General features: G+C 45.9%; 1 protein-coding gene across 1 annotated transcript in view; it reads right to left on the bottom strand.

Annotated features, from left to right (window-relative positions):
* Positions 1-23,400, bottom strand: part of NALCN (sodium leak channel, non selective) — a 222,990-nt gene that overhangs the window by 44,460 nt on the left and 155,130 nt on the right. Inside the window, exons 15-17 of the mRNA XM_004680052.2 lie at positions 22,498-22,634; positions 20,995-21,136; positions 9,333-9,406 (exon numbers count right to left, since the gene is read on the bottom strand). Of these exons, the coding sequence (XP_004680109.1) occupies positions 9,333-9,406; positions 20,995-21,136; positions 22,498-22,634 (353 nt within the window). The remainder of the gene's footprint in view (positions 1-9,332; positions 9,407-20,994; positions 21,137-22,497; positions 22,635-23,400) is intronic.

Below are 23,400 nucleotides of genomic sequence, written 5' to 3'. Positions count from 1 at the left end.
GATTTTGCAGCACTTAAACACAGGAAAGCCTAAAGTTGGAGGCAAAAATGAACAGCAAAGGGAAGCCACTGAAGCTGGAATTAGTAGCGAGAGTAGATGCCCACTCCTTTCTCACTGCGTGAGACACATTTTCAAGCCGGAGAATAAAGGAGGGTTTAGCCCTCAGGCACTCTGGGCCTGAGTCAGGCTCAAGCTCTGGGAGTTTCCAATGGGAGCTGGAAGTCTCCAGTGAGCTGAGAGGCCCTGCCAGAGTCCTCCTGTTCTCTGAGGAAAGTCATCTTCCTCATCTTGTCCTTCTTGGAGGCCCTGAAGGTACCCACTCACTTTAAGCAAAGTCAAACCAGGCAGACAAGGCCATCCTGGCTTGGGGTTATGAGGTCATCTTTGTGCCAACCCCATGCCCAGTCCTCCACCTCCAAGTCTGGTGCCACAACACAGGTAATCAGTCTCCACCTTCGCTCAGCAGCGCTTGCTGAGTCTCCTCGTGTCCAAACGCTTCTAGCACTCAGGTGTTCCTTTGAGTTGCCCATGACTTTTGTGCTAAGAAACTCTATAGGTAAATGCTGTTTTTTTGTTTTTTGGCATCATTTAAAATATATATATATAGTAGTTTACTTTTACATCATTTTGCACCTTTTTCCATCTCAGTTGTCATCCCCGTGGGCTTCCCATCACCAAATCACCCATTGTGCCATCACCACAGTCCAGTGCATTTCCCTCCCCCCACCGTTTCTGATCCCATTCCCCATCCGTAAAATGTCTCTGGTATATAGTTGTTCATGATTATTATCCCCTCCTGCCCTGGTCCTGTATGCTCCTGCTATGAGTGAACCATCTGTCATTTTTCCTTTTCTTTCTGGCTTATTTTACTGAGCATGATCCCTTCCAGCTCCATCTATGTTGCTGCAAAAGGTGTACATTTATCTTTTTTGATTGCTAAATAATGTTCCATCATGTATCTGTACATCTTTTTAACCCAGTCGTCTACTATTGGGCATTTGGGTTGACTCCATGTCTTCCCGATTATAAATAAAACAGCAGTAAACATGGGGGTGCAGGTGTCCTTTTGAATCAGTGTTTCTGTGTCTTTTGGGTAGATTCCTACGAGTGGGATTGCTGGGTCCTATGGAAGTTCCATTTTTAGCAGTTTGAGGAATCTCCAGTTTTCCATAGTGGTTGTACTAGTTTGCATCCCACCAATGATTTTTTTTTTTTTAACTGAAAACTAAGAGGCATGCTGGTCTAGGAAAAGGCTACATAAACATCTTGGTGAAGGCAACTGTTGGGTGGGAGCACTTAAAAGGCTGTCACCTGAAGGCTCCTGAGGCTCCCCCTCCCTAAGTCCAGGGGTGGGAACTTCTTAAGATTAAAGAGAATTCTCTCTACATACTTTATCAGTTATACCTAATAACCGATCTACAATCATCCCCCCTCCACGTACAAATCAAAACAGGGGGTGCGCCAGAAAAAACAATGTTTCTACAGATACATCAATTCATCACAAAGAAAACAAGCGGGCCCACAATGGACTAAGGAAGGGGGTATAAATCAGAATGGGAGGAGAGGTGGGAGCAGGGCATGGGCTGGAGGCCGCCTGGCACAGGTGCACTCTGAAACAGGTAAGGAAGCACACCACACTAGGGTGCGCCTGCGTGAGTATGGTCTTCCCTGGACACAGCAGGTGCTCGATAAATATTCGCTCCATGAACGAACATTAAATTTCTGTCATGGTTGAATTTTTGACTTCCTTTTTTTGATCACTTCATGTTGATGAAGCTTGGAAACCATCACAAACAAAGTTGTGTTTTGGGAAAAGGCATTTTCAAAGGAAGTTCTCTTAATTCCACCTCCAGCTGGAATACTAAGCCACTCAAGGAACGGGCTGCCCGGCTAGGATGAGTAATGAAAAAAAAGCAGACTTTGCTCCTTGCAAGCAGACACATATACAACTTTATCCTTGGTGGGTGTGAGGCGTTCGGGAAGCTGCAGGCCAGCCAGAAGCAGACCTGCACTCGCTTCAAAGTGACACCTGCTGCATGGCTGTGCAGGTCAATGGCTGCGCACACCGGAGACTTGTACTATTTCCCCCACAGAAGATGAACAGCAGCCCTGAGGGCACCACCCAGTAGACCTTCTAAGCGGCACTCTTTTGCCACTTTCAAGTTTTTTTTTGTATTTACTTATGCATATAAGAACTGGGGTACAGGTCAGAGTTTCAGAGGGTAAGATGATTCACCAGAGACAGAGGGGAGGGCAGGATAGGTGGACTGACTGAAATCCACTGCTGAGGGGAGCAGCAGGGAGACAGGAGAGGTCTGCTGTTTTGTGTGGGTCACTCCCTGTCTGGGGACCGAACTCGTGCTGCAGTGGCTGTGGACAGCTTCATAGTGCTGCGCTTCAACCCCTTGCGCTACCAGGAAGGGCCCGCTTTCAAGTTTTTCAGTAGAATTTAGATGCCTTTTGTTCTCTATGAGGACAAAGGAATATGCTTTCAGGAAGGAATTGCCCATGCACTGGCTGGCAGGGGGAAGCATCACAGTACAGTGGTGTTGGGGAATCTTGCTTCTCACAGAGCGAGGCCAGTCGGCGCTTGGTTTCCGTGTCTTTTCTGTAGCTCTTTCTAAAGCCAGCACCAGAAGGCCACGTTCTTAGAAACTCCATCTAGCGGCTTGATATAAAAAATAAATAAAATTGGTCAGCCTGCTTGGCTTCTGGAATGGGCAGGCACAAAGCTTCAAGTGTCTGGTGAAAAGAATGAAGTCTTTTGTCTTGTCTGGTGAGGAAATTCTCCATTATGCAGGCATATGTAATCCCTTTATTCCTGCTCCCTGGAGGAGAATTACAGTGAGGCATTTTCCTTTTCCCAGTTGGGGTTAATGCTATGCCCTCTCTACCTTTGAAAGTAAAACAAGACTAGGACCCCTGATGATGACTCAAATGTGGGAATATTCTTCAGCAAACACACATTCCCAGTTGCAAAAATATTACCCCTGGTTTCTTGCCAAGCCTTTGAAAAAAGCATATGAAAGATTGATTCGCTCTCTCTTTTTTCCCTCTGCATTGCCTTTGTGATGTGGGATTTCAATCACTCCTTCTATGACAGCCATATATATAATCTTTTATGGAGGTTGAGGGAGGAGAATCGCGTCTTAAGAAATTGTCTCTATTTTTCTTGACATTTCTCCATCTAAAATATTTTTAAATTGGCCCAAAGACGACGGTTGTAAGAGATCTTTGGTGCTTTATTAGCCTTTAAACACCACTTGTTGTTTATGGAAACCGTAGCGGGGGCGGGGGGGGGTGTCCTCGGTTTCTTTCTTCTCTGCCTCCATGGCTTCTTTCCTAATGTTCCAGAACAAGGGTGTGGGAAACGCCTGCACATTCTGCACTGAAAGAGAGAAGCCTTTGAGTCTTCAGATTCTTTCCATTCATTATCCACGTGAGATTACGGGACACCATCTGGCATTAGCGTGATAGCGTCTGCAGGAGCCGGCCGAGGCTGCAGAGTGCCGCATCCCGGCACTTCACGCAAACCTCGAGCTCCACGAGGCAAGGCACGGCAAGGTGTTGGTCCTAGAAGGCAATCACATCAGCTGAAAGCAGGGCAGTAGCCTCCCACGGTAATTAGGTAAGACTTGGGGGGCTGCGGAAAAGGATTTCCTGGAAGCAGACTCTTGATGGACTCTGCAAGGATGATGCAGGCGAAAGTCCAGCGAAAACAAGGGGGTGCAGAAGGGGAGCACCTGCATCACGGCTCCTGCTGAGGTGAGGAGAAGCTGCATTTTCACTGTAGCAAAGTCCCCTTTGTGCGTCAAGGTAACGGCGCTCTAGGTTTCTATCTAGCAGAGGAGACTCGCGCTTTACAACCTGGTGTTATTAATAAAAATGTTATCACATCTAGGCAGGTACACACCTGGGCACCCAGGGCCTCACTGTAGACGGAAAAACCCCGGAAGCCTAATACCTTCTTGGATGTGCAGAATGAAAAAGAAAATTAACTCATGGGAGTCCATGCCTTTAGCACAGCTATTAAAATTCACTAAATAAAACTTCGGAAACGCTCACCTGGTACAAGTTTAGTAATGAGACTACTGACGCAGACAGGGCAATGTAAATTATGATGCAAAGACAGAACTGTTCAGTCGAAGGAAAATCTGGCAAATGTGGCGTAAACTGAACCAACCACTCCCTTCCCTCCACAGAGAGGGATGACTTTTCTCTAGTACTTATCCCCTTACCTTCCATGGATAAAACAGTCAAAGAAAACCTGGTTTCAAAAGTTTCTTTCTGCATCTGTTACATAATAGTTCTCCATAATAATAGACTTATATATAATATGATACAATAGACTTCCAGAATAGTTCTCCTAATCCATAACCAGGGCACCTGGGCACTGGCCTAAAAATAATCTACAAACCCTACACCCCTGGCATAAAACAGCAGTCTGGGCCCCGCTGTCAGGTGTGAGCAGCAGAGCTGGGACTCTTGCTCATTCCACACATCCTTTGGACAGTTAGTCACTCACTGAGGGAGTCCTGACGATGCTACAAATGAATTTTCTTGTCACAACTGTGGTCAGGAAACTACAGCTCCTGTTGACGTTCCTAAGGCTAACCAGTGTCCTAAACATTTTCTAAAGGCAACGCTGTGAACTCCTTGACTGACTAATCTGTGCCCCGTATCTAGGACAGGCCTGGCATACTGAAGATGCTGCAGAAATATTCTTGAGTGAGTGATTGCAAGCATGTCTTAGGAGGGCTTTATTTCAGGAAGGAAAATCCAGCTAATGTTGGTCAAAACCCTATTGGTAAAAGTACGAGTTCATATGTAAGAGGTATATAAATTACATGTACAGTCAATAAAATGATTATCTTAGAATGATAAAAGAAAGACAAATTCTCTATCTGTCATTAAATATATATATATTTTTTTCTTGGAGCAAAGCAGCATTCGACTGAAGATGAGTCCTTGGTCTTTTACAAAATCATTAATATTGGGGCATGGCCAGGAAAATGTCAGAGCTCCAAATATCAGAATGTAACTATTGTACCAGACTGAGCCTCCACGAAGGTCCTCGAGAGACCATCTTGGCTAAGGAGGTACTGATGACAAACCACAAAAGGACAGTACTTTCTAAAATACTGTAAAATGTTTAATTCTTTTATTTTGACATTTCTCCTTCACTCAGCCAAGCAGGAACGATAATGCATTTTGCTCAATTTCAGGGTTCTGAATTAGAGAAAGCTCCACGGGACAGCGATGCTTTTGAGAATACACTGCTATTTGTTTTGCTTTCATCTGCCGGAGTGAAAAGGTCACTACCTTTGGAAGGAAGCTTGAGTGCAGCTGGACGGAGCTGCCCAAATCAAAACAGCAGCGAATGTAATCGCGACCTTGGCGTGGTGGAACATCCCCGCTCTCACAATGCCCTGTAGACACGTCTTGAAAAATACATCAGAGCTGCCGGTTTGCACCAAAGGAACTGCCTGCTCAAAACATACCAAAGTCTTCTCAAATTTGTAGAAGTGACCAGCTCAGTTTCTCATCAGAGAATTCCAAGAATACCCAGAAATTCATTCTTATGTCTCAAAACATCAGCTCATGGAAAAACCTCATAGGCAGAAGGACGCAAATTAAAGATGATGGTGTGTTGAAAAGGCTGAACGGCCGTGCCACCAAAGATTCAAATACCTCAGCCTCCCGGGCCCTTTCTGAAAGATGTTTTCCTTTATGGGCTTGAATTTCCTGTTCATAGTGAGGCTGAGAACATACTCTTGGCTGGAATAATGTGGGTTCTGTTTCAAAGGAAGATAGATATTTGAAAGGTGGGTCCTCTGAGACCACTGTCAGCCCTGAAGCTTAATTATCAGGACCAAGAACCAAGGGCTTTCCATCAATGTGACGGCTATTCACACCAGGAAGTTCTTGTCCAGGAATTCAGGGCCGTTAACCAGTTAAGTAATTTCATCTTTAGCGTCGGGAACTTCTTGAAAATCCATTTGTTTGAACTACGGAGGAGTGGACCAGACGCTTTCTCTATAGTTCACGCAACCCATCAAACAACCACCTGAAAGGAATTGGTATTCATCAAGTCTCTGGCCAAGACCCCGTCCACATAGGCCCATCAATTTTAAATAATTTTCTTCACGCTGTTTCTAAAAATGAGATGTACTTCAATTTTTAAGGCGATACATGTTTATGGGTTAAAAATTCAAAAGACATAAATGGGAATAGAAATATTTGGAGTGAAGATGGCTGTTAAAAAGTTACCTTTTATTTTCCCACTTCTCAGAAATCACCCCAAGTCAAGAAAGAAAGAGGAACCAACATGTCAACTCCATCTGAGTAAACAACCCCTGAAATGCTGGGCCCCGGGGATGGCAAGCACAGCGGAAGGCCAAGAAGTCCCCCTGCCCCGCACACCCCATCCGGCCCTCCCAGGTCAGAACAGGCTGTCTGTCCATAATAGGTAACAGCTACCAGAGGTGTACCCTGAACAGCCACTTTCAACCAGATCTCAGTCCTAAAGCATGGGGCCCGTGGCCTTACACACATCCTCCTGCATTCAGTCTTCTGAGACATCACTGAGATCCTTGGAACAGAGCACTCCCTCATGTAAAAATGACTAGAAACATGCCAAGGACCCACAGACATGGGTACAATCTATTCTTGACTTTCTAACTTTGAGACTAATTATACAGCACCAGCACCATCACCACCATCATCAGTACCACCAGTGTCATCAGTAACACCACCATCATCACCATCACCATCACTGCCAACACCATCCTCATCACCACCATCAGCTCCGCTATCTTTGCTATATCATCACAGGTGAATCCCCCTTGGAGACCACCTATCTGTTACCTTGCACTCACCCTCAATTCTTGCACAGACTAATGTAGCCACAGCAAGTAAACACGTTTACAGAAGAAAAGTGCTGAAGAGTTTTTCTAAAGATCAAGCTTGCATCCCCTTTGAACAAAAAGACTGTTGTTTTTTTAATTTCTGTCCCGTATGTCCTAAAAGTGGCAGAGGAACGAAGCTCACACATTCCCAAGGTGCTCAGGGCTGGGTTGCAATGCTAATGGTGCAGGTGTCTCTCTAACTACACAATTGCAGGGCGAGTCTGAGAACCTCTCCATTCCCTCCATTCCATTTTGTTCAGATGTTCCATGACTTTTCTTTCATGACTTTTCTTTTTTAAACATTGAAAGATGAACACAGTTCCTCCTGGTATGATAATGAGCAATGAGAATACAATGTTAACGTGACCGTGTAAGTGCTTTACCGTGACTTTGAGGAAGCGTGGAGAGTATCACTCAATGCTGGCACTCCCAGCCATCAAGTCCTTTTTCAATGCCCAACCAATCAGCTAACTCTGGAGCAGGCCTTTGGGGACAGTTTGGCACCAGAAGATTTTACCTTCTAGAGCAATTTAGACCATGGGTTCACCTTTATTTTGGTGACACTGAGTTTTGCCTTCCCTTTGTAACTAGAAGTGAATAAGGAAAGTTGGTGGGAAGGACAAGTTGAAGACCAGATTAAGGAAGAGCTGATAGGGAGGTGAGACTCTGGAATCACTTCCTTCCAAGTACCCATAACTCCAATGTTCTGGAAGTCTCTGGGAAGCCCTCCAGCATATCCACCTGTGCTGGAAGACAGTTATTCTGAGCAGGTGAGTCAGGTCATTTGGGTTCCTAGTTTGACAGGTCGATTCTATTTTATTCCCATTGAGGTGATTTCGGCTTACAAAACTGTATACCATTCATAGAGATCCAGGTTCACACCCTGTAGGTAGGTGTATATCACTCACACACACGCCACCAAAGCCCCACTGTCCTCCACCGTAGTCCATGGTGTCCCCTCCCCGCTCCCCACCCCACTCTGGGCGTCTCAGTTCCAAGTCAGACTTCTAGGGTTTGTTACTGGTTTGGTTTTGTCTGATGCTTTGCTGTTTCTCTGTATTTCACACAGGAATGAAGCCACAGAATCTGAGAACAGGCTCAGAGTGTTGTAAGTCCCTGGTGGGTCATCTGACGTGAGGCAGACGTCTCTCCCCTGGGAGATTCGGACACTTTGCTGGGTTGGACCAGCACACTGTGAGCCCTGTGGGACTAGGGCAGGGCCTTCAATGCCGAGGCTAGAGATCTGGCTGCCAGGAGCCAGCCAGCGTGGTTTCAGCATCAGTAAAGATCCCTAAGCACCAGGCAGAGTTCAAGGCCAGGCTCTGGCATTATCTGATGATCACACCAGCTGGAACCAAGTCAAAGTCAGGACACAGGTCACTATACTGTTACTGAGAAGTTTCCCTTTCTCGATTTCAATGAAACCTTTCAGGGTCATCTCATCAAATTCTATGGTGAGATACATAAGCCCAAGCAATAAGCATGTCACGAAAGGTGGCCCACCACAGGCTCAGGAGACCACGTCTCATCAGCCAATGCAAGGAGCAGAGGTGTAGCTGTGTCCGCGTTGGGATTGTTTTAGCAAACAGGTTCTCAACTCATCTACAGCAAGCCTACTTCCTCCCTTGCATTTATCCAGGTGACAGTGTCAGGCATTCTGGTGAGAAGTTTTAAGGACTGCTCCTAGCCAAGACGGCAGAATAGAGGAGAACTTATGTCCTTCCGCTGCGCTCCAGCTTAGAGCGGGCTTCCCGGTATGAATGGTGTGAATTTATCTACTTCCCTGTCAGCCATTCCACCTCCAGTTTCCAATTTTTAGTGTGCCGTGTGTGTAAGTTCCGGTAGAACAGGTATCGCTGAGCTGTGTTTCAAGTGTGTACGCATCTTTGTGAAGATTGTGCTACTCGATGTTATAAGCCTAACTCCCCTCTCTGACGCTTTGTTTCAAGGCCGATTTCAGAGAGGAAACATTAAAGGCACATTTTTTCATAAGCACTTTAAAATGGGTTTTTTGAGTCTTATTGGTTTAAATGAATGGACTGTGAATAAACTGAGAATTCTTTAACTTTAAAAAAACTTACCTTTTTATCATTTCCCCCTTATATTGTGATTTGTTCTTCAGATATTACAAAGATATAACACGTATAAGAATAAAAGTAATTTGACCTTTTTGTAAATATTATACTTACAGTTTATGTTTAAGTGTATGAAAAGAAATGACTGGAACTAACAAAATCTTGCTCTTTGAGGAGACACAGTAAAGATGCGGTTGATAGTATTTTTAAGTACACAGATACTCAAACCTATTCTTTAGTAGAAACTGTATCTGGATACTTTGATGTTTAGTCCCTTAAAAAAATGTTCAATTTTATTTAACATAATCTCACTTGCATATAAATACATACCAAAGGCTAGTGGTGTTACCTTAAGATTTTAGTGACTGCAGTCTCCTTTTCCAGAAGGTTCCTGGCCCTGATGCTGAAAACAGACTTGCGTAGCTGTAAAATAACGAGTAAGACATAAATTTTGGAGTGTAAAGGGATAATATACTGACAAATCATTAAATACATAAAACATATAAACATTAATTTTATATGTTTCTTCTTCATACGATGGACTCTATCTTTTCACTTTATCTTCTTCTGTTATTTTCACTTGGACAGAACTGCTACCAAGCATGTGGGCCACGTGTCACTGCTAGCCGGTGACATATTGGCTAGCGAGTAATAGCATCATCCTTCCCCACATGGACTTTCTAGTCTCCAGAGAAGTTAATGTTGGGGGAAGGAATGTTGCACTTTGTATTGTCAGTGCTGAGTAAAATCTTCTTGAACCCGCACACATCTGTCTCAGGTTCCTGGCCTGGGACCCAACGCAGATCTGAATCAGGAGTGTAGGAGCCACTTGGCCCACGGCATGGAAACAAAGATGAGCTCTCAAGATTTCTTCCTGGATGGCCATAGTGAAATTACCCCTGGGAAAAGAGCTAGCCAAAAAATAAAAAAAAGAAAAAGAAAAAAAACCCAAACCTGACGGTAAGCCAGAAGATACACTCCCAGATCTGTCCCGCTCGATCCTGCAGCTGTCAGGCTGGTGACTGGGGTTCAGAGCCAAGTGAGCAGGACGAGGGCAGAGAGAGAACAGGGAAGCGCTACATCCTCTGAAGATGCATCACAATGAGCAATGAGACACCGTCACTCTAGTAGTCAGACTGAAGATAGTAAGCGGGGAAGCACCTGCTTACTTGGGCGGCAGACTGGAATAGATGTGTTGCGCGTGAAGGCGACAATAGTGACTACTGCACTTCCAGGGTAAGCAGGAGTCAGAGCTCTTGCTCCCTGGAAAGCCTAGTGAAGAGGCAAGACTCACAGCACGAGATGGTCAGTAGATATGTACACTAGACAAGAGCTAGATCTGTACAGCAGGAAAGATGAGCAGGGCTGGAGGCCGTCGCGGGTGGGGAGACCAGCATGCCTGAAACTGGACACGTAAGGCAGGGGGCAGTTGAACTGGGCCGTGGAGGGAGGTTCAGAGTTTCATCAGCAAATGAGGCGGTGGGTGAAGGCTGAGGCTGGAAGTATGGACTTACGGGAGGTAAATTTGGTGCAACTTGCTTTATTAAATGCTGGGCTCTGTGGCGTCAAAGCTCTGAGGTACTGAAGTTGGTGCTTTGACCAACAGCAAAGACCTGACAACCCTATCCGGTGAGCACAGACCATGGCGTTTCTTTTAAACAGGGGCTAGGGAAGTCAAGTGCCAATGTGGGGACATCAACATGTAAACCCAGAAACTGACCCATAATGTCCACCAGTGTCCCTCTGGCCAGCAACAGAGAAGAGCGGCAGACACCGATTGGTCTTTTCAGCCGCACCTAATACCCCAGACAGCCTGGCGACAGGCACCTTCTCCACAGTGGCACACAGATCCGAGATCAAGAGAAGACGGGTCACAGAACACCTTGGCACGTTCCCCCTCAGGTTTTTCTCAATAATGAAAACCCCAAACTGGTCTCATTATTCACTTCAAACTCTTAGGAGAATAAATGAATGCGGGGACCAGAGTGGGTGTCATTTTCTTGGCATCCCATTTTTAGGGGAGAGCACAAGGCTGCTTAGGGAACCATCTGAGGAACCTGCCTGACACCCCACCCCCCATCACCGCGTGACCTCCGCAATGGACTCAGGGACAGCCCAGCTGCCGCACACGGTGTTGAGCCGCTCTGGGAGACAAGCCACTCAGCACTGGTGAGTGCTGGAACTTCTGTTCCCCGGGTTCCCGCATGCACACCCCCGGGGAAGGAAGCCCGCCTTCAGCAAGACGGCTCCGTTAGAAGAGAAGAGCGCAGCCTGCTCTTCTTTCACCTCTGAAAGGTGACGATCTGCCCAGGTCAGCCTCGGTCGGCATCGGTGATGGAATCAACTCAGTCACGTAGGGGTCACCTGGCATTGGGGCTGCCTACAACTGTCTTCGCGTTAGGAAACCCTTCACAGGAACTGGGGACGGCGTCTGTCATCCCGTTTCCAAAGCGCTTTCTGCTCTAAGATGGCTGAAGCCCTCTCAGGTCGTCTTTGCCCTAAATTGAACTGATTAAAACAAAATACAGTAGCCATTGGTACAAGAGCACTTGAGAACTTTTTTTTTTTAAAATGACAGTAGAAGTAGCTGGAGAATAAATACTGTAATAGGTAAACTTCAATTCAGTCTCTGAGTGAAGAAAGGAGATACAAGTCTTTCTGAGCAGGGGTGGTAAGTAGGTATATCCAGCCATCCGCCCGTCTGTCCATCCATGCACACATCTACAATCTATGTTTGATAGCTCAGACACACACTTATATATTTAAATGTTCTTTTCCCCAGGACATAAAGAAGGCCTAGAGTAATTGTCATTATGACTCCAGTTTCTCTTGTCACTGCAGTAAAGCTTTGCACTTGTCTATTATTTGGCAAAGGACCTTCTCTTCCAGCCACAAGAAACTCAGAACTACGTTGCTCTGCAGTGCCCTCTACCGGCACCAAGAGATCCCAACAGTCACCTGAAATACAAACATGCTTGATGGATCTATTTCATGATAAGGAATGTTAGATGCAAAATTCTATGAAATACATCAGTAACAGTCAGGGATGAGGGACTGATATGAGGGAATGGGTAATATAGTTACATGGAGTCTGCATTAAAAAAAATGAGCTGAGAAAGCTTCTTGGTGGTTTTATTGTTTGACCACTGAATACATTTGACTCCACAAATAAACTATTTTCCACTGAATGTGTTATCAAAGTAAATACATTTAAATATTCAAACTACACTTAAATAGTCAAACTACACAGATGATTTTTTGGTCTTAAAATTTAACTTTAAAAATATTTCTAGAATTGTACACTTTAACACGGATTTCAACTCTGGAGGTTCAACTCAACTTTGATAGAGTTAGATGTGGTGGAATAATGTGGAGAGAGTGTCTAGCTGATTTCTGGGCACTGCCTTTCATGGTTTTGGGTCTGCAGCTTTCCCTGTCTTTTCTCTCATGAAAGAACCATTTGTCCTGGAGTTTCCTGGAGTCTGGGTCTTGGCTAAGAGCACATTCTCGGTGTGGTTCCACAATCACTATTGCAATACGATATAATCAGGGACTGTTTAAAAGTTGCATGTTTCTCTGGCTCAGAATTTCCTGCAGGTCTGCAGCCGGACCCAGAGGATCATCAGAGTCAGCTCCGAGACCCTGCAAGACCACAGGCGGATGGCCCTGTCTGTGTCTCTCTCTTTTTGATGCTATTGGTGGTACTGACAGTCATTGCTTCGACCATTGATTTGCTCAGTTTGCAAAGCTGTCATTTTTATTCACTAGTTGGAATGTTTTACACGAGGTATTTCCCCACTTGTATTTGGTTATTCTGTAGTAACATAAGAATAACGTAATTATTCATTTGGGAAAAGTAAGATGCATCCTTTATTTTTTTTAACCTTGATTTCTATAATTGAAATATAATTGTTTTCTGTCACCATTTAAGGTGACCCATTACTACTTTAAAGTGTGTGACTATAGTTTACGGAAGGATTTCAACCTATTTGATTGACTTAAGTCCATTACAATGATTACTTTTATTGTAAGTCAAACTGCCCCAACTGTTCTCACTGGGAACTGTTCCAAGTTGGCCCATGGGATCCGTTGGACATGACTCTCTTCACCTTTGGCAAACCTTCCTCATTCCGAGGATGACATCGAGTCCCACGTTCACCTTTCTAACTTCCTGTTTGTCTCCAAGAACCCCTAGTTTATTTCAAGAACATACCCTACACCCCAGTGGTGCCCACGGCTATGGGGCTGGCTACTGTTTCAGGGTTTGAGTTTGTTCTGATATTTTTGACTTAAATTCAGCGTGCCGGGTGCTTCCCTAAGCTTTTCCCCACCTGCCCCCTGTACCCTATTCTTCCACATGAAAAGCCTATTATAAAGGTGCAGGGGACAATAGAAGGAGACTATCTCATAGTGACCCATGAGATTATTTCCTGCTTCATAGCGGGTAGCCGCAGACTGAATTGCTCTTCTAACACAACACAGTCAAGGCACAGCTACAAGTACTTGCATGCATTCTTCCCTCCATCCTCTTTCACGTCTCGTACTATCGTCATACTCACAAAGCAGGTCACAGTTTCCTATTACAGTCTTCATTTTAATCCTCCTGCAGCTCTTGTTCCACACACAGTTACATGAGAATCTAGCACCACTTCTTAGGTCAGTATCCCAGAGCAACTTCTGGCATTTATTTTCATTGCTGATATGTAGAAAGAGACCTTATTTATCCCAAATTCTAATACAAAATCTAAACAATTTTTTTTTCTGTTCTAGATAAGTACAACTGATTTTGAGAATAACAGCCTGGAAGCACAAAAAGAGACTGACGAACTTTCTAGCTCATGAAAGTTAGTAGGATGACAACGCCTGTACCTTTGCTGATTCCCTAAAGTCAGGATCCATCACACGTTTCCATAACCGGGGAGTGATCCCCTTCGCGCCCTGGGAAAACCGCAGACCTCCCAGGGACAGTCAGTTCCCTGGGGTGCTGCGCTTGTCTCCAGAGACTCAGCTTCCCTCTGGTAACTCCCTTCAAAGTGAAGTCACCGTACCTGTCTAAGGAAAAACCGACAGAAGCATGTAGTGTATCAGCTTTCATGATGTGGAATTGCTAATAATATAATTCTAGTTCTAAATGGGAAGATAGAGAGTCCTTAATTTTCTTTTCTCACTTTGAAAATATTAAGATTGATAATAAATTGGAAAATGTTTATCCAAACGTGAAATGTAAAATCTTGGGGTTTCCCTACTTGTTCTGAGGAGCACCACGTCTTTCCACCCCGGACGTGAGTCCCTGGGTGAGCAGCACCCTGAATCCCCTCTCCTTTCTCAGGGACATGTCTACATTGGTACTGCAGAGACGCTAAGCTGCTATTACAGAGAAGACTTTCAGAAGCGCAAAAGCCCTAAGGAAGAAAACAGGCTGTTCTGTCTCCTTTTCTCTTAAAGTGAATAAACACGGATGGGCTCTCCCTGGTGGAGCAACAGGTTAAAGCACTGCATTATGAAGCTCTCCCAAGCCACGGCAGCATCAATTCGATCCCCAGCCAGGAAGGTGACCCACATGGTGCGGCAGACCTCTCCTGACCTGCCCGCTGCTCCCCTCAGCAGTGTACTTCATCAGTCGGCCTGTTCTGCTCCCCACTATGTCTCTGGTGAAGCCTCTTACTGCCCCTGCACCTGTGGTCTTATACCCCAGTTCTGTATGCATAAATAAGTAAATCTTAAAAAAAATAAAGTGAATAAACACGCAACCTGGAAATGACAGCTCAGGATGCTATCTGTGTAGAAACTGTCAAACACTCTATAATCACTCAGAACATTACCAATGCGGCACGCTTATCCATGGGGCTTTGGCAAGAGTAAATCCTTCCAGCACAATTTAATTTACTTCCTGAGCATCTAAGATAGCAGGTAGTATCTGAAATGGCCTTAAAAGAATCCAGACCTAAAAAAAAAAGACTCTTGGACAGAAAGGAAACTAAATCAGTGACTAACAGACTGTGCTCAGCTGGACTGTTACCTCTGCAGGTTGATTTGGTTAAGGACACTTATCCAGAAGGATAACAGAAGCCAGACTCCAACTCAACGGAGTCTGCCTTGGTGGTGGGTTTAACGTCAGCTCCTCTGCAACCTGGCAGTGTGGGTACATGGCCCAGGCTGTGCCAGGCGCCTTGCCAGGTATCTAACACATATTACTTGTTCCTTTTTAAAGATTGATTTACGTATGCATACAGAACTGCGGTACAGGCCAGAGGTGCAGGGCGGTGAGAGGATCTACCAGAGACAGAGTGGGGAGCAGAACAGGCAGATGGACGAAGTCCACTGCTGTGGGGAGCAGCGGGCGGGTCAGGAGGAGTCTACCGTGCCATGGGGGTCACCTCCGGGGCCGGGGGTCAAACTTGTGCTGCAGCGGCTTCGCAGAGCTTCATAACGCAGTGCTTTAACCCGCTGTGCCACCAGGGAGGGCCCCATTATTTAATTCTTATTACCAACCTCGCGGTAAGAACTCTCTCTTATAGGCGGTCTGGCACCCCGCTGCACGGCCCCTATCCCTGTGCCAATTGCTGCCCCGTTCTGCTCCTCACCAGCAGCAGCCCCAAGCATTCCATGCTCTCTGCGCCTCTCCACATGTGTCTCCCTGCAGCCTCCTCATGCTGGCTGCAGCCTGTTCCTCTGGCACCCCTGGATTTTCCTTCCCCTGGTGGGGGGAGACGGAGGCTCCTTTCTCCTGTTCCCACAACACTGTGCACATTCAGGCATGTACCAGTTTGCCCTGTTGCACTTGGAGCATCTAAGGGCACAGTCATGCTTGCTCAGGGGAGCGGCCCAGCCCGGAAGGCCAGACGGATGAGCAGGTGCTCCGCAGAGGTTTGTTTACGGGGTGAGGGGATGCTGAAGGTGCAGGAGACAGCAGACATAGCACAGTAACTGTGCTGGTCATTCTCTCTTCACCCTCCAAGCATCAGCTGCCGGCTGGGAGCTTGTTCTGGAGCTTGCTACAGGCTGAGCAGGAAGCCAGGGAGAGCGAGCAGGTCCGGCCCTATCGCTGGAAGAATCACCTACTGTTCTTTGTCACATGGTTCTGTGGCTCTAGTTAGTTAGCACGGCATTGAAGGGGTGCAGGGCAGCCCGCACCCCTCCCGACTGTCCCGCACTGCTGAGACCCTGAGGTTCACTTGCGTTCAGTTCTGGGGCGCCAGAAGTGGCCCCCCAGTCAGTACAGTGGGGACGGTGCCCGGGGAGCATGGAAAGTGCAGCACCCCAGACCTGACCAAGGCGGAGACCTCAACTTTGATGAAAAGCTTCACGTGTGAGGTCCAGGTGGGCTGTGTTTATCACCAGGGACTGCGGGGAGCCGCGCCCACACTTCACTTTATGAGCGAGTCTTCTACTTAAGAGCCGCAGGCTCGATTTCAATAACACAGAGAAGGAAATGAGTAAGGAATCATCCTCTGAAGCCCTTCTGCTTAGAAACTAGAAAACTCATTGCAAGATGTGCAAATTTATGGTTGAATTGAAACAGAGGTTAGATGATTAAATTGCTTTCAGACCCTAGAGCACAAGAGAAAAGAAATGTTATGTCACTTTCTCTCCGAAGCTCGTATTCACAGATGCACTCATCTGTCTAGCCTGAGCAAGCCGAAGCAACTCCTGGAGCCGAGCTCCATGGCTGGCGGGGCCGGGAGGCCGAGAGTGCAGCCGGGCACTGTCCAGAGGTGGGGGCTGGAGACCAGGGGCTGCAGTTCTCCGAGGGAAGTCGACGTCTTCATGCGCGGACTGCCCTGTCATTGGTCAAAGAGCTTCAGCCCAGACCACACTTCTTTGCCTAAACGTCTCAGCTGATAGAATCTAACTGCTGTTCTCAGCCCAGGTTACCGTGGGCACACACGTGCAGCACACCTGTAGGCAGACACGCGTGTGCTTAGATGTGTGCACGTTATATGTGCACACATGTGTGCACAGGTGAGCTTCATTCCTTTCCTAACGGGAGAGGCAGAGTTGAGCCTTTCTCCTGTCTCCTTGCAAACGACCTCTTTTCTTTCCTCAAAGGCCTGGTGTGGTGACCATCTGTTCTGTGCACACTGGGTAGGGAGCCCATTGCTGGGTGACAGAAGCAGGAAGAAAAGGGGCCCCCTCAGTGCCCATGAGACTGTGTGAGCAGTGCTGGACCAGTTGCTCTTCCCAGGGATGAGGAGAGCAGACAGCTCCTTTCTCCCTTCCTTGTTCCTTTCGTGTCTGGAAGCCACAGACGGTTTCAAGATTGTACATGTTTTGTTTGCTTGCTGTTTACAGGGAGGACAGGGATTTCAAACTCAGGCGAGAAAGGTAATCAAACGGGGCTATTTTTAAAAACATGGTCCCTGCAAAGTGAGGTTGCCATGGGAATGACTTAGGTTGTTCAAAGCCAGAGTAATTACTGGGAGAAAATCCTGCCTCCCGCTTGCGCGTCTGTTTCCTGCATCACTTAATCAAAAGCACCTCCCCCCTTTTGTTATCAGATTTTTGTTTTTCCCCTTCACTTGGGATCTTTGATTCTTGGGGTCTCTGTTTTCCTGGGCAAGAGAAAAGTGGTCCTTTCTAATGTAGAAAGAGCCAGAAGTTTCTCTTGACAGGTAATTATTAAGGGAAAAGTCATATTTTATCACTCCTTTGTTTGTGTTAAAAGAATCACTGATAAGACAGATTCTCATTTTCTTTTAATTTTTTTTTTAAAACTGTTCCTCGAGGAGACACAGCCTCAGTGTATGGAGCAGTGCTGAGAGAGCTTTCACACACAGAAAGGCCTGGCTGTTCACTTGACACTGACTGACATTTTCAAAGGCAGCTAGGACTGTAAAGTCAATTTTCAGGAGCTCCCTGAACAATACTTTGTCAAAGGAGCCACAAGCGGTGTGGTCGCTGTTCAGGATTTCTGTTGTTTGCTTGAGTGTTTTTGCTTACAAGTGTCTTCATAAAAGTGAAAGGGATCTGCAAACTATGTATGCACTCCCCTTAAGTCCTCAATGCTGAAATTAACTTAAGCGGGAATTTCTGTTTTGGGTTTCGCCCACTCAATAGGAAGCGTTCATGGAGAAAGCCCAGAGCATGGGCCCTGCGGCTGGAAATGGCTGTGAGGGCAAAGTGAAGTCTACTTTTCTGGCAACTTAAAAAAGTCAAGGCTTTAAGAATGGGTGGGAGCAGGGTTAAGTCTTGTTGCTGCCATGCATGGGAAGAAAACAGGTTCTTCACAGCTCACTTTCTGCAGGGAGCAGTTGCCTAAATGATGGAGCTGTGAGGGGTAAATTCTGATCAACTGCATTTACCCTGAGTGGGCCAAAAGTACTGCACAGGGTGAAGGGCACTGACCTTCCAGGCATAATGTTTCCGCACAAGACCATGCACTGCGCATTCGAACCAACCGAGCTAACAGACTGGGGGCACTCTGCTCTTCTAAACCTTCTAGACACTTCTAGATACTGACTGGCTTGGATGCAACGGAAGCAGAGTCTGCCTATTCATTATGTTTTACGAGCTTATGAGAAAGATTCAAGTATAAGATTATAGCACAAAACTACTTTGGTCATCTACTTTCAGTAGCTAAAACTAACTGTTAAACCACAAAATGAAAAGAAGCCCCCAACAGAAGGGCACTAAAGAAGCCAGGAATGGCATCTCAAGTTCACTGCTCTAGAGCAGTAAAACGACGAGCATGGGAGGGAAGGTGCCAGTGCACCAGTCTCTCCTCAGATTCTCCTGCCTCTGCCCCTGCCAAGGACCTTCTACTCTTTCCCTCATCAACCACAATATACTCTGTTCGGGAAGCATGAGAAACATCAGCTGTTCATGGACCAATTCCAACTTTGCAGTTTCAGTGGGCTGTCGTTACTAATGACTGATCTACCTGTAACACGAAGGTTATAAGAGGGGGAAGAAGGCAGAGAGCAGCAAAGGGAGAGAACCCAAAGGTCGGTGTTGGAGAACTATGGGGCTCTGGTGGGCGTGGAGTGAAAACAAAGACCTGAAGAGCCATGGATCTGTGCCCCTGAACCACATACAGTGATGGAAACCAACCTTAACCTCAATAAAAAACAAAAAGAAGCTTATTGTGGATTCATTACTCTGGGCATGAACATCAGCTTGGCTCTTGTCCTGGAGATCACTGGTCATAACTACTTCCAGACCGGAGCGTCATTACACATCTCTGGTTGAAGGTCTGCTTTTCAAACACATTAAAAACAATGGATTCTTGTTTACAAATTCAATTTCAGACTGATTGGCTGAAACCAGGCCAGTATCCTCTTATTAACTAACCATAGATACAAAATTTTGCTGTACGGTATAGAGTTAAAATATAATATTGGGCAAGGGAGGCAAAAAGTAGAATAACAACAATCACAATCATAAAAGAAGAAAAGTCTTTAAGGAGAGTTACGAGTATGATGTGCAAAAGTTAAAAGCCACGTATGATCTCTATCAAAATTGAAGGCCAACTCAAACAAGAATCTCAAAGTACAGAGTAGCAATGGAAGCCAACCTTTAGGCTAACACAGGAGAAAAAGGAAGGCGATGGAAAAGTATAATTAATGCCTAGTCTGACAAATACCTAGTCTGCAGACTGAAAAGGCTCCCTCTTTTGGGCAGTGCTTATGATAAAATACACACAAGGTCTACACTGGTTAAGTTTCTACGTACATGGGGAAAGTCTTAAAAGTCTCCCCAAAGAAACAAGAAAACCAACCAACCAACTAACCAGCAAAGGAAAACCTCACTACTTTCAAATGGAAACGAAAAAGTCCTGACACTGATATCAGACTTGTCATCCACAATCTTGGGATCTGTAATACAGAGGAAGAACATCTGTAGTTGGCTGAAGGAAAGTCAGTAAGTGAGAAAATCCTTCAACAGGAAAAGACATATGGCAAAGGAATCATCGTCATCATTAAAACTATCACCACCATCATCGTCATCACCATCACTTTCTACATCCTCATCCACCATCGTCGTCATCACCATCACTATCTATATCCTTAGCATCACCACCACTGTCATCACCATCAGCTTTGTCACCATCACCTCACAATCATCATCATCATGGTTATTATCAAGAACAAAATCTCCAAACTACAGCAGGGATCAAGACATTGGAAGAGCAGTAAAGGGGAAACCTGAGTTTCCCCTGAGTTTCATTCAGGGAGAGTATGGGGAAAAAGAGTAGAGGAGAATAGCCAAGTTACTCTGGAAGCCTAATCATGGTGGGGTGGGGGGAGAAAGGGAAGAAGAAAGAATCCTGGAGGATGGAGGAGGGCTTGGTATTTCAGTCTCACAAAACAAAGAAATGGATAACTCCTGAAAGGTTTAAAGATGAGACTAGGACTTCCAAAGAGAGTATTTGCACATGCGTTTGGATTCTTTGGCAAACTCTAATCTTTAATCTCTTTTCTAAAAGCAATTAAAAAAGAGAAAGAGAGATTCTTTTCTTGATTCTTCATTTTGTAACTGTAAACTGAGGAAAAGAAATTCGTTCCCTAGCTACTTTTCAAATGATAAGAAACAGGTAGATCAGAGTAAGAATACGACAAGGTAGAGATCACTCGTCACCTCCTCAGCACTCAACATGTGGTGATCACTTGGACCCACCGTAGAGAATATTGCTCTGGTTAGTTTCCCTAGTGAGACAACTGGATATAAGCAGGGTCACCTGCAGAAAGGGACACAGGTCATGTGCAGAAAGGTGAGCAGCCCGGAGCGGAACCTGGACATCAGCGCTGTCCTCCCTCCCTGCAGAAGGTGCAGCCCTGGGAGGTGTCTAGGGACCTCACAGCGCACATGAAAACCTGACTCGCTCAAATCCACAAAACCACTTATGCTGGAGTTAAGGAGTTCTTCCACAGAGACAATTACTGTCCTCACTGCTCTCCTGAGAAGTCACCTTTCAGGACCCCCCCCCCAACCCACTCCCACCCTCACGCTTATGTGGCTCTTTTCTCGAACACACATGCCTAAGAGAAATGCAGCTGAGAAGCGACTCTTACTTTTTGGTCAATGTATTTGTTGTCTTCAACAGCAGATCTCTTGGGGTGATCGCAGGATGAGGCCGAGGCCGAGGGAAGGCTTCGGAGGAGACAGCAGCTGTCCTGCTGCTGGCGGTCGATGAACTGCTTCATGAAGCTTTCCCTGGGCACATGAAGCACACGTGTCAGGCCCTCAGGGAGCTGGGTCGGGAGGTGGCACCTCGCAGGGGAGTCGCCCTCGTTAAGGTAAATGTTCTTGGAGCGTAAGACAGGCCCACCAGGGTGGCATGAGATTTACTGTTTAAGTTTGTTGTTACTGGCGTGTACAAGAAGGAACGACTGAAGTCAATTTTGAGAACGCTTCCTCAGTTCTCAGCCAGTCCTGCCCAGCACAATGCCCCCGACATAACTTATCAGCAGTACTAGCCAGTAGTGGACAGCATCAGAAAATTCTACCGTGTTATAAGATTTGTTCTTCCCCTCTAATGAGTTAGCTCACCTTTCTGAATGTCTTCTTGTCCTCAGAATCTTTGGGAAATCATTTTACACTCTAAGACTCAAGATAACTCCAAGGAAACTTACCTCATCGTATCTCCAGAGCAAGATGAAAACCAAATCGCATCTTTTCAAATAAGTACTAGTCTTGCATTTATGAATTTATGACTAATTCATGGCTCTCTTATACTTCATATTTTCGGTTTTAAAATTAGCTTTGTAAGCTAAGAAATAAAAATACATTTATTTCCACTTGAATTTGAAAATGGCGACACCACGTCCCATCTCATGCACTTACAACCTCCTAGAAAAGCGCCTTTCAAACTAGGTAAGTGCAAAAGGCCACATTTCATGTTATTCTGGTTTGATGGAAGGTTTTTAGCGATAGCTGCAAACCTGTGATTTAATTGTGAAAACATAAGTGCTTTCAGGCATCCTCTATGCAATGGCCACGCTGGAAGGCAGAGTGGGAAGTCAAATCAGCATGAATGTGAGCACCGTGGCGCTTCAGCACTTCCTTAGGAAGGGGGAGACACATTCTAGGGGTGAGCAGACTCGGCACCACAAACAAGAGCAGCTACGGTAACATGGAAACTGGCCGGTGGCAGTTTCTCGTGTTCCTGAGCACGAAAGGGCCCCCGAGGCAAGTGCCCTTACATGGTTGACATCCACCTGCTACCTCTGGGACCGGAACCACTTCCCCACTACCTGGAAAGTCAAAGCCTTGAGGGGCATGGCAGGGAGGTGTGGTGGGTGTAACCAGCTTTCTTGGACGGTTCTGCAACCTCAGTTAAAAATTCAGTAAGTAATGAATCCCCCCTCCTGCCAAATAAAGCTTCTGCTCTTAATACGTTGCTTGGAGGGTTCCTGGTTTATTAAGGCAGAGGCAGGAAGGGAAGAGCATTCAGGTAACTTAAACACGGAGGAAAACCCCGCACCCGCATGGATATGAAAGAAAGGCTGCATCATATTCGAGATGAAACTGTTATAACACAGCTGAGACAAACAACTGAAGAAGTATTTTGGTACCTGATTTTAGGGACAGTGAAGTCGGAAGGAAGCTTTGAGATTTTCACCATTTGTGGTCTGTTTGGAAATTTTTCAAAGATTCGAAGGCGCAAAGGGAGCTTTTCTTTGGTGTCTGCATTTGCTTCACTTTGTTTTAACTAAAGAGAAAAAAAAAGACGAACAGGGGAAACTATTACCATCACAGACCAGGAATTTGTTGAGTTCAAGGCAAGTGTTGTTGCCTGAAGAGCCAGTAGATGGCAGCAAAGCCCCGCCAGGTGCAGGCTGTCGCCTGCCGCAGTAACTGGGCTCAAACTTGGCGCAAGAAGAAAACAAAAACAAACAAACTAGAAAAAAACTACAAGAAAAATCCATGTTGTCTACCCCCAAGTATTCCATCCCTTGTGAAACACATAGTGCTTTTTAGTGTTAACTGGTTCACTGTCACTCCTATAATGAAACAATAACATTTGTTTCATCAGTATAAAAAGATTAAAAAAGAAAAAAAAAAAAAAGTAAGTGAAAACCCCAAGTGGTGATTTGCTAGTAGGAACAAGGTCGAGAAAATCGGTCCTTCACTCTAGCAGATTAAAAAGAAAAGCTCAGGATGGACACAGTACATTCGCTACAGAAAGCACGAGCTTAACGCCGCCTCTTCAGTGGCAAAGATGCCCGGGAGCGACTAAATTACCTCTTCAGGTAGCTGTGCAGCAAGTGACAGTCAGTTCCACCTGTCTGTCTACCAACCAACCATCCTTCCTACTGCCCTGCAATTTCTACTTCCACAAATCCGGTTCCGAGCAGTGGCGGCTTCACACCACAAGCGGGGCCAGCTCTGAGCTGAGGAGACCAGCTCTGAGCTGAGGAGACCAGCTCTGAGCTGAGGAGACCAGCTCTGAGCTGAGGAGACCAGCTCTGAGCTGA

The sequence above is a fragment of the Condylura cristata genome, unplaced genomic scaffold (assembly GCF_000260355.1).
Source record: "Condylura cristata isolate star-nosed mole 26May11 unplaced genomic scaffold, ConCri1.0 scaffold00010, whole genome shotgun sequence".
Classification (NCBI taxonomy): Eukaryota; Metazoa; Chordata; class Mammalia; order Eulipotyphla; family Talpidae; genus Condylura; species Condylura cristata.
The sequence above is the reverse complement of the archived record's forward strand: the minus strand, read 5'-3'. Positions and strand labels throughout refer to the sequence as shown.